The sequence below is a fragment of the Chinchilla lanigera genome, unplaced genomic scaffold, assembly GCF_000276665.1.
Source record: "Chinchilla lanigera isolate Chin_1 unplaced genomic scaffold, ChiLan1.0 scaffold00067, whole genome shotgun sequence".
Taxonomy (NCBI): Eukaryota; Metazoa; Chordata; class Mammalia; order Rodentia; family Chinchillidae; genus Chinchilla; species Chinchilla lanigera.
In genome coordinates, this window is record NW_004955468.1 from 5,029,933 (window position 1) to 5,040,875 (window position 10,943).

Sequence of the window (10,943 nt, forward strand, 5' to 3'; positions counted from 1 at the left end):
AAATTGAGTTAATTTGTCTGAAGGATAATGACAATCAGTAACACCAGTTAAGTTAGCCAATGTGGATTACCAAGAGAATGGAGATGGGCACAACCACTGTTGTTGAACAGAAGAAAAGGGAGCGATGATAGTTTTCACCTCACAACCAAAGAGCTGAACAGCATGTGTTCACCCACATGTGATCTGTTCTGCCACAGCGTCATAAAAGGGAGTAATTGTTTTATGAGGAGTATGTGGCGTATGTAGCCATTGTAAAGGGTCCTGAGACTGCCAAAGGACCCCAGTGGGCATATGCTAAGTTGGGAAAATAATAAAAAACATTGACAAATGTCAGACTTCTCATCCAACTCTGTCCAAGGTGAACAGATCCCCCAAATTTGATGCCCGCAGATCTATAAGAAAAGTAAGAAAAAAATCAAACCAAGAGAGCCAAAATCCTGTGATCAGGTGCTAGCAGCCTCTAGGACTGACTGACTCCTGATTACCATCTTCAGTAACCTTTTATTCAGAACCCACCAAGGAGGCAGCACAGGAATTGGAGGATATCAACTGTTTTAGCAAGGACAGTACAACTCAATTATCATAGGAATGCGACCTGACCAGTAAGCCATCATGTTATCTTCCTTCAAGCATATCTCAGCAAAGCATTTAGTATTGATCCGGGGGCTTGCAATGCTTATGCTAGACTTCCTCCAGAACCCAACAATCATGGCTTGCTCAGGCCTCAGGCAACACACAAAATAGTAACTAAAGAATGTCCTTCTCCACAGACAAAGATGGGTCAACTCTAGAGAGTTGAGCATTAGAGCCAGATTAACTTTGTCCAAGATAGTTTTAGCCTCTAATGTAAGTGTCCTTGGAGACATGGGGGCCAGGTCCCCCTTAAGAATGTCAAAGAGAAGGTCTAAATCATGAGTTGTTAGCTTAAGAGCTGGGTGGAGCCAATTAATATTACCAAATGAAGCCTGAAAATCAGTTAGGGTTGCAGTACGATTAACCTGGAAATGGACAGTTTGGGCACACTGTGTCTCTGTTAGATAAGGTGACCCAAATATGAAAAAGGTGCCATAGTTTGCACCTTTTCTGGGGCCACCACTAGCCTGTATTATGAAGGTCATTGTGTTGATTTGGGGCTTATTTTGCAAGGGGAACAATATATTATAGGACATATATTTCATAAGGTCATTTATAATAATCACCCAAAGAATGATATACAAAAGAGTGCAGGAAATCTGTCCACACACCAAGACCAGGGAATCCAGCTGAAGGCCTGGATCCCATGAAAATGTCCTGCATGAGTCTAGCTGAATACCTAGAGCTCATAACAATGCCTCCCACAAATCCACCTGGAGGCCCAGAGCCCACAACAACATCTCATGCAGGACTGTTTCACAGACCCGCACTGGAAAGGCCCAAAGGTCAGTGGTGGAAGCTAGAAAGTCTGTGCCAATGGGATGAAGGATCTGTGCTAGTAGGCTGAGGGATCTGCACTGGAGCCAGGAAGCAATGCTCAGAAGAACCAGAGCTCCCCTGAAAGGTACCACAACCATCCTCAGCAACAGTGAGGGCTTGAGCTCCTCCGATGATCAAGATGACCAAGTTCCCTTCAGGAAAGCCAGCACAGTGAGCTTCTCAGAAGACTGGCAGTGCACCATCTTCCCCCTGGAGCCAGGAAGTGATGCTGAAAGTGAGGACCAGAGCTCCCTCAAAGTGAACCAAAGCCATACTCAGTGCCATCGAGGTCCTGAGCTCCTTGGAGGATGAAAACAGCCAAGTTCATCAGGAAAACCAGCATGACAAGCTCCAAAACAACCAACAGCTCCTTACAGCTTCCACCAGCTCCCAACAGCCTTACTTCTTCTCCAGTTCTACCTCTTATGCTGCTGGCAGCAATCCTCAGGTGGGCCTCCCACACCCAACACCATGCTCACTCAGTTCAGCTGGGTGTTATAAGTTGACCACCAGTTATCAATGGTGATAATTGATATCCAATTAGTCATCATCTAATTGGATAAATATTTGGTGCAGGTGGATGAGGATTTGTGTGCTAGAAGAATATCATCCATGTAATGAATAAGATAAGCAGATAGATGATCCTGACAGACTGATAAAATGGTTGTAGCCACAAACTCTTGACATAGGGTAGGATTATTTGCCATTCCTTGTGGCAGACAACACCACTAAAAATAGCACATAGGGGGCTGATGATTAATAGAGGGTAAACTAAAGGCATAACATTTTAAATAAGTCACCATGAGGAAGAAAATGTAAAGGGTTAGCTATGGGACTGGGCAATTCTAGTTGAAGTGCTCCCATAGGTTCCATGGTGCAATTAACAGCCGTCAAATCCTCTAGTAATCTCCACCTCCCTGACTTCTTTTTTATTATGAAAATTGGAGTCTTCTAAGGGCTATTGAAGGATTCTAGGTGTCTTGCTGTCATCTGTTCATTAACCAGCATATGAACTGCTATAAGCTTCTCCTGAGTAAGAGGCTACTGATCAACCCAAACAGGGTCATTAGACATCCAAGTTATCTTGGATGCCATCTGTAGGGTCAGAGAAGAGATCAAAGCTCCTCCTGAAAATGTGAAGGCGAGTATCCTATGCCAAAATGGACCTTCTAGGGTCTACTGAAAGGGGTTTTATCCTTCCTGGACTGTATTTACCAAGCCCTTCAGTGGAGAGAAAACTTTATTATAACATCTGATGAGTTACCAAGGAGTTAGGACTAATCAAAATGTCCCCATATCCTATAATACATCATGACCCCATAGATTAACTGGTATGTGGGGGAGGACGTAAGGTGAGAAATGTCCAGAATGGCCTTCTGCATCCCTCCAGGTTAACAATTTAACACTTCTTCTAAACACTGCCCACCCCCTCTAGGTCTGTAGTTGCTACATCCAGGGGCCATGTCATAGGCCAGTGGCATTGGGCACTAACTGAAACATCTACACTTGTGTGTAAAAGCCCTTTGAATGTTTTTCTTTTGATAATCAATTCCACCTTGGGTGATCCTGTTTAATATGTTGAACCCAATAAGTATCAGAGGACCCAGAATCCTTGGGTCCCCTTTCCTTATTTATAGATTTTCCAGTTTTTGTCAAAGGAAGAATGACCATTTGAGTGATACTAGAGTCTGGGGTGAATTGAACAGTGTTTTAAATAGATTGAACCATAACTTTGATTTCCCCTGTGTAACCAGCATTGATGACACCAGGCAAAACCTGGAGACCTTTTAAAGTGAGACTGCTGTGGCCTTGCAGGAGTACCACTGTTCCTTGAGGCAGAGGTCCATAGATTCTAGTAGGAATCACTTGAGGTCCCATTTCATGAATTAGTATGTATCTGGAGGCGGGACTGAGGTCCAAACTTCTGCTGTCCTTTGTTGCTTGCCAGAGGTCAGAAACGTGCTTGGTAGTGGAAGGTAAGGCTCAGGAGGAATTAGAGAAATCACCCCATTGTTTGGCACGGCCAAGGCAGGCCCCACTGGAAGTTTCCATAGTGGGTTGGCTTTCCATGTCAGTTTTGGATCTAGACTCACTTGCCCAATGATACCCTTGTTGACACTTTGTACAGATACTAGAAGGTTTTGTTGAAGGGACAAATAAGAGCTGTACTGCCCTTACAGATACAACAGAGTAATCTTGGACAAAATGCCCCCCACATCTGCAGCTGAAACAAGTAACTTTGTTCTTTCCCTTTCCTCTAGGCTGTGGATGAATAGCTTGAGGGATAGCTGCTGCCAAGGCAGCCCTTTGTACTTATGAGTGGCCAATGTCTGCACAAATCTGAATTATCTCAGACAGCATAGCCCGATTTTTATGGGCTCGTAAAGCCTCTTTACGCCATTTAGTTGCATTTTCAAAGGCCAGTTGTTGAACACTTAACTTGTTACCCTTTGAATTGCTAACAATCCTCCCACTGGCCTGCCATAGGTATGCTGCAAAATCCTGGAAAGGCTCATCAGGACCCTGGGCAATGGAGGTCAGATTAAGGGATGCCTCATCCTTTGAAGGAAGTTCTCTCCAAACCCTTGTGGCAGCTATTTTAATTTGTTCATATACTTGCAATTCAAAAGTAAGTTGATTATTTCTGGCAGCAAAGGCACCTTCTCTGGTTAACATGTCTTTTGTAATGGCTACATTGTGAGCAGTGTTGTGAGCAGCCTGGTCCTCACACAATTCAAAAAACTTCCTTTCCACAATAAATAATTCCCCATACTTAAACGTGCTTTAGCTGTTCCTTTCCAATTATTTGGGGCCATAACCTGTCCTAGGAGCTTTATCCCAAGGTAAAAGGGGCCATGGGGCCATAGGTAGTGGTAGCTTGTTTTAAATCTTTTAGGGTCCTAAAGGGTACAGCGTCATGAAGACATATAATTTGTCTCAGATTATGGAGGAGTTGGAGTTCAGTAACAGGGTAGATATACTGAAAACCCTCCGTGGAGCCCCCTGCCATCTGACTTCTTTTAGTGCTAGTTGTAAGGGAAAGAGAGAGATAGAGATAGATAGATAGATAGATAGATAGATAGAGAGAGAGAGAGAGAGAGAGAGAGAGAGAGAACTGCTCTACTCCCTGAGAGACCCAAGTTTCAACCTGTGACACAGCAAAATTTCTCTGAACTGAAAAGGCAGAAGTTGCTGCTGGTGGCTCATTTAAAGTTATCCATTTTGCCTATAATGGCTGTGAAACTGAAGCTGCATCAAAGTACTCCTCTAGTGGAGAAGGAGCTTTTTTATCCCCCATAGTGCCTGCCTTGTCTGATTGAGCAAGGCTAGAGAGTTTAAGGTCTATAGGGGGGCTGTTGCTCCACCATCTTTTTTCTGCTTGGGATTTAATTTTAAAATAGTGCTCCAAGCCAAATCCTCCGTGGTTGGCTCAACAAGCCTAGGACTATTAAGACACTCCCTAATCCAAGTCCACAAAAATAAAGTAAATATAGAAATCAATAATAGAATGAACATTTGTGTATACATCTGCTGTTCTTGAAAACCTACTTGCCCCATGTTTTACACCTGATGATATCAGTATCAATACACCTTTCTCCCCAGGCTTCTTTTGAACCTGTTCTTATTCTTGCGTGCTCTCTCAGAGGTATCCCCTCAGCTGCTATTTCTTTGTACCCTGAGTCCATGTTCAGGTGCCAGTACTCTGCATCCAGCACAGCTGTCAAAATTCTAGGGGTGAAGGGCAACGGAGGGTGAAGAAATAAAGAGAAGAGTCAGAAAACAAAAAGCTGGAGCTGGAGTGTCAGGTGGAGCCTCCTTTCCTAATGGGAGAAAAGAATTGCTCGACTACTGCAGCGTGTTTATACAATCGGCCAGTTGATGTCATGTGACACCGCTCTGCCTAGCACCCTGTTTGCTTGGATTGCTTTTGGTGCCTGGTAGTCTCTGAACTGGAGAAACTTGTTCACGTGGCTCACCTTGGGTGCTCTGCACGTATGATCAATTTCCAGCTTCAGCTGCTCCCCACAATTTCTTTCTCTAGTCTGATTGCTCTGGCTAATGTTTCCAGAACTATATTGAACAGAAGTGGATAGTGGACATCCTTGTCTTGTTCCTGATTTTATAGAGAAAGCTTTCAGTTTTTGTCCATTTAGTATGATGTTGGCTGTTGGTCTGTCATAGATGGCTTTTATCACAAAATCTGAAGCCAAGGATGTAGGTAAGCGGCACAAGTGCCTGCCTGGCAAGTGCAATGTTCTGAGCTCAGTTTTTGCTACCAAGAAAAGAAAGTCAAATATCACAATATCTGATCTTGTAACCATTCACATTTTTAAAAGGCACATAACCCATGCTTTTCAATAATGTGAAATGTTATTTAGGTGGTAAACTAAAGGAATGAGTCCATTTAGCTCAGTAAGAACAGTAGCTATCACTTCTTTTACCTACATGCACCTTTATCCTGTCTTTGTAATGTTATCTAACTTCTTCCCCATTTGAAGACAAGACATAAGAATCATAGGCACAGGGCTGGGGAGTGCAGCTTAGTGGAGGGTGTGCTTAAAATGCACTGAAATTTCTAGTACTTAAAGAATAAAAAATCAAAGATGACTTAAGTGGAGTTCATCCTATAGACATCCTTAACAGGCACAGAGACATAGCTGCTCACACAAAGATATTCCTCCTGCGTCGTTTCTAAAAGCAGCAGTCCTGGGAAGGGAGTCAGTCAGTGCTCGATGTGCCAGATGACGGAGGGCAGCACAGTCAGCAGGAGCGAGGTGTTGGTCATGATTCTAGGCATTTCCAAGTTGAGTCAAAAAGACACCTGCCACAGATTGTGTGGCAGAAGATAACCCCCCAGTATGCTAAGCCATGTGCATCGGAAAGGATCTGCTAAGATTTACCCCCACCTGTATCAGTGAGCTGTTGCCAAGGGGTGGAATTCCAGGTGGTTTTCTTTTTTAAAGTCTTCTTTCTTATCTGCATCTTGCTTTTTCTGCAGTGAATACATATCACCTGTGTACATGAGAATGTGTTTGAGCACTGTTGCAATCTCTACAGCATAGGGTTAGAAATAGTTGTTAAATGACTGTCAGGACACAGGAAATCAGTGAAGATGGTGAGAAAGTCAGAAGCCAGCAGCCTTGGAAGGAACTTGTCCTTCTTCAGGGTTGAGTGAGCGATGGAGATCTGTCAGGATGCATCACAGGCTCCCTGCTACTGGTGAGAAAGGGGCTAGTTTCCTCCACAGGAGGAAGTTTAGGTAGCAGGCAGCTCTTAGAGAAAAATGTGGATCCTTATTTTTAAGAAAAGAAATGCTAATACAACTTGTATCAAGATACTGTTCTGTACCTAATGTTATGAACATTTTTTGCAAGCCTAATAGTTGCTGGCAGGAGTGGGGTACCGCTTATGTGTTACTGGTGTCTTCTAAGAACTGGAGTCTTCTAGAAACCAGTTTGACTTGGACACAGCTTGGCAGGAACCTTGAAAGCACTCAGAACTCCTGGTCCAGTTCCCCTCCTGAAAAGCTCCTGTCCCAACCAAAGCACCGGCTTCAGTGGCACTTTGTGTAACAGCACCAAGTGCCCATTCTCCTCTGCTGTGCCTGCTGACCTCACCCACTGGGACATCCAGAGGGCAAAGCAAAAAAAAGCTTGTTGGAAAATATGAAGTGCCGTCACAGATGTGCCTGGGACCTGCCAGCCATGTATCAGTGCCGCCCTGAATGCAAAGCCATCTGTGCAGGGCAGGCTGGGCGGGGAGCCCTGTCTGTGGAATGCAGGCCGTGCCTCCCACATGGGCTACAAAGCCTCACAGGCTTCCGTGATGAAGACTGTCCCTGGTCCCTATGCTTTTGGTTGCTCTTGAGCCCAGGCCTCATCTCTGGGGGCCCAGCCTGGAAATACCAACAGAAGCCACATACTGTGTGGCCAAGTATTTAAAAGTTATAAATGAAGCCAACAGACCATAAATAACATGTGTTCTTTCCTCCTGCCCTGACTTTTATAATGGCCTGAAAGCCTGGCTCAAATTCTGAATCCTCAGGCCCCTCTGAACTGCAGCTGAGACAGAGAATGTGGATGGAGCTGCTGTCACCCACTCCAGCTCCACCTGTCACGAGGGAGCCCTGTGTACACACACAGTGCTGTCCACACAGGGAGGTCCATGGGAGCTGCCAAGGCACGGGACCCCTTGCCCCCCAGGGCCCCAGGGCCACCCTTCTATTCCAGGACCAGGCCTGGTAGTGGCTGCCCCACTGCCCTCTGCCCTGTCTGGATCTGAGCCATGTTTTCTCACCTGGTCCCGTTCAGGACTCCTGGGCCCCAAGAGAGAACCCCCTTCACCCTCGCATGCACACTCGGGCACCAGAGACCTCACTCTGCTTGGGGAGGGCCTGCTGATTATCTGTGGCTAAAATCACTTTGCCATTCCTCGGGCACCATCTCACCACCTCTCATTTATCACGATTCTGTGGGAGACATCATAGTCTTGAATTCTGACATCTTAATCTCTAACTGGGATTTTCACGTTTACCTTCCCATGTCTTGTCTTTCCTTTCTGGAAAGTCAAACTGCCACCCCCACCTGCTTCAGAAGGAATCTTCACGTTTACTTTTTTCTTACATTTTAGCAATAAATAAGGAACAGCGTGTGAGGGTTCATTTTCCATCTGCACAGTGATTTTTTTTTTTTTTTTTTTTTTTTTTTTTTTTTTTTCCAGTACCGGGAATCGAACTCACGACCTTGCACTTGCCAGGCAGGTGCTGTGCCACTGAGCTAAATCTCCAGCCCCTCTGCACAGTGACTTAAGTCACTCAGCTCTGAGGGCTGCCCCTCTTGAGATGTGTCTGGCATTCTTGGGGTGGAGGTCGGCCTTGTGTGTTCACGTTATTATCCTTCCTCTGCTGTCCTTAGTCAAGTTAGGCCAGGGACAAGTTTATTTGCACCTTAGCACTTGTTCCTCAGTTATGCTTGAAGGAGTTTTATTTCCCATGAGGGTAAAGCTGTGTCCCCTCACCTGTGGGGCCTGGATCCTCTCTTTGTCCACAAGCGCGCCCGACATGCTGGCTCTGGCTCAGCCCTGCTCAGCCCTGCTCAGCCCTGGTGACGGCTGTCACCCCGGGAGTGAGGGAAGCGGAGGTGGCACAAGGCGGGAGGGATGGGACAGGGCAGAAGGGAGACTGCGCCTGAGGAGCCACATTCAGTACAGAAGAGTGTTTCCCAGGCACCAGATCCAAATCCTGGGCCTCACACACACCAGGCAAGTGCCCCAGCATTGAGTTACATTACCAGCCCAAGAATCATTATAATTTTTGGCCTGGTATCGTTATAATTTTTCTTTTAGAAGTAAAAGAATGAAAACGTATTAAGAAACGGACAACCATTTACGAAGTAGCACAAGAGTAGTACAAGCAATACTGAATTACAGACAAGGTGACATTATAATTTTTCTGTGAAACTGAGAGCCTATTTGTTTTTGTTTTTGCCTTTCTCCTTAGGCTAAATGTTTAGAGAGTGAGAAAAATGGAGCCCTCAACAAGATCCTAAAAGGCAATATTCGCTTGGGAAAGTTAGAGGAGAAAGTCAAGGTAAGGAGTACTTTAGCCTCAGAGAGCCATTTTCCCATGTGAAAGGGGGTATTACAACTGTAGATTTTCTGTGTTTTAAAAAATGACCTTGGTAGTGGGGTTATTTTTTAAAATTAACTTTATTGGTAGATTTTAGATATACATAATGATAATATTCATTCTAGGGAATTTGTACCTGTACATGATACGGGAATGGGGTTATGAGACAGGGTCTTGCTATGTGAAGTTCAGGCTGACCTTGAACTCACTATGTAGCCCAGACTGGCCTTGAACTTGCAGGATCCTCCTGCCTCAGCCTCCCCAGTGCTGAGATTACAGGAATGCACCACCATACTGCATCAAGAAAATGACATTTTTGCACACGTGTGTCACTAATCATCCACAGAGTAAAGCAGTAGAAAGTCTTGCTGTCAGAAATAGCACCTCTTAAGTCAGTGTTGGTGAACCTATGGCATGTGTGCTGCAGCGGGCATGCAGAAGAGCTTTCTGTGTCAGTATGAGAGCCAAGTCACCCAGCAACTTCGGATCAGGCATTCAGGTCGAATTGCACTGTTGGCACTTTGCAATAAATAAGTGGGTTTTGGTTGCAGTTTGGGCACTCGTCTCTAAAATGTTCATCATCACTGTCTTAACTCATCAGATAAATTTTGGTTCTTCTATACAACAAAATGTCATACAGGAGTTTTGTTTTTATAGTAAAAAAAAGGTATGGAAATTCTCCAGGTTGTATTGTTATGTGACTGTCCAGCTCTGTCATCAAGGGCAACATTTGCTGGTCTCGGGAACGAGCAGCATTGGCCTCCTGCCTTCTTGCCTTCACCCTGACCGCTCCCTCCAGTTTCTCTGCCCAGAGCAAATGTTGTGGCGCCTGCCCTGGCCCTTCCCTAACCAGATCCCCCTCCTGCCCGTAGGCTGTGTCCTGGCTGCTGGTCCCCAGCCTGCAGCCACAGCCTCAGCAGACAGCCTGGCTCCTACTGGGCAGGCCAGGGGAGCACCAGCAGGGGAAGATCAAGGGAGAGGCTGAGGCAGGAGAATCGCGTGTTACTGATATAGCAAGACCCTATCTCAGAATTTAAAAAGGCTAGGGATGTAGCTCAGCGCAAAGGTTCAACTGTTAGTATTGCAAAAGATAGACACACAAACAAAACCAATAATAATAATAGGGAGGGAGGCCTTCATAGCACTAAAAATTAGAAATAATATGTAGTAGTTGTATCTGTATATTAAATAATACAGTAGCAAACTTAAAAAGTATAAACTATAGGAAACACAAAGGAAAAATGAAAACATAACAATAAAACATGGAGGATAATAAAATGTGATAATAAAAGCTTTAATTAATTTTTCATGTTCTGCTGGGTGTGGTGGCACACACCTGTAATCCCAGCACTCGGGAGGCTGAGGCAGGAGGATTGTTGCAAGTTCAAGACCAGCCTGAGCTATAAGTAAAGATATAGAAGTTATGATAACATAATGAATAGGATATGTTTGTGTATATGTAAATAATAAAAACACAAATTGTTCACATTGGCTATAAAGAATACTCCAGTAAATCCCTAAAGTAGAAATACTGTACAAGTTTGTTGATTACAAATGTGAAAACTAAAAATTAATAAACAAAATCAGAAGGCAAAAAGGTTCTTTCATAGCCAGGTGTGGTGGTGCACGCTTGTAATCCTAGCACTCTGGGAGGCTAAGGCAGGAGGATTGAAAGTCTGAGCCCAGTCTGAGCAACTTAGTGATGTTACCGAGACCCTGTCTCAAACTAAAAAATGAAGAAGAGGCTGAGGATATAGCTCAGTGGGAGGCCCTGGCTTTAATCCCCAGTACTCCAAAAAAAATTTTTTAATTAAAAAAATAAATAATAAAGTTCATTTCACTTAGAAATGTAAAATATGCATTC

The 10,943-nt window shown here is 44.5% G+C and overlaps 1 protein-coding gene across 1 annotated transcript in view; it reads left to right on the forward strand.

Moving 5' to 3' along the window:
* Cep89 (centrosomal protein 89kDa) overlaps window positions 1-10,943 on the forward strand; it is a gene marked incomplete in the record, with an annotated part of 66,796 nt that overhangs the window by 49,234 nt on the left and 6,619 nt on the right. The window contains 1 exon segment of the mRNA XM_013522387.1: window positions 8,951-9,040. Within this exon segment, the coding sequence (XP_013377841.1) occupies window positions 8,951-9,040 (90 nt within the window).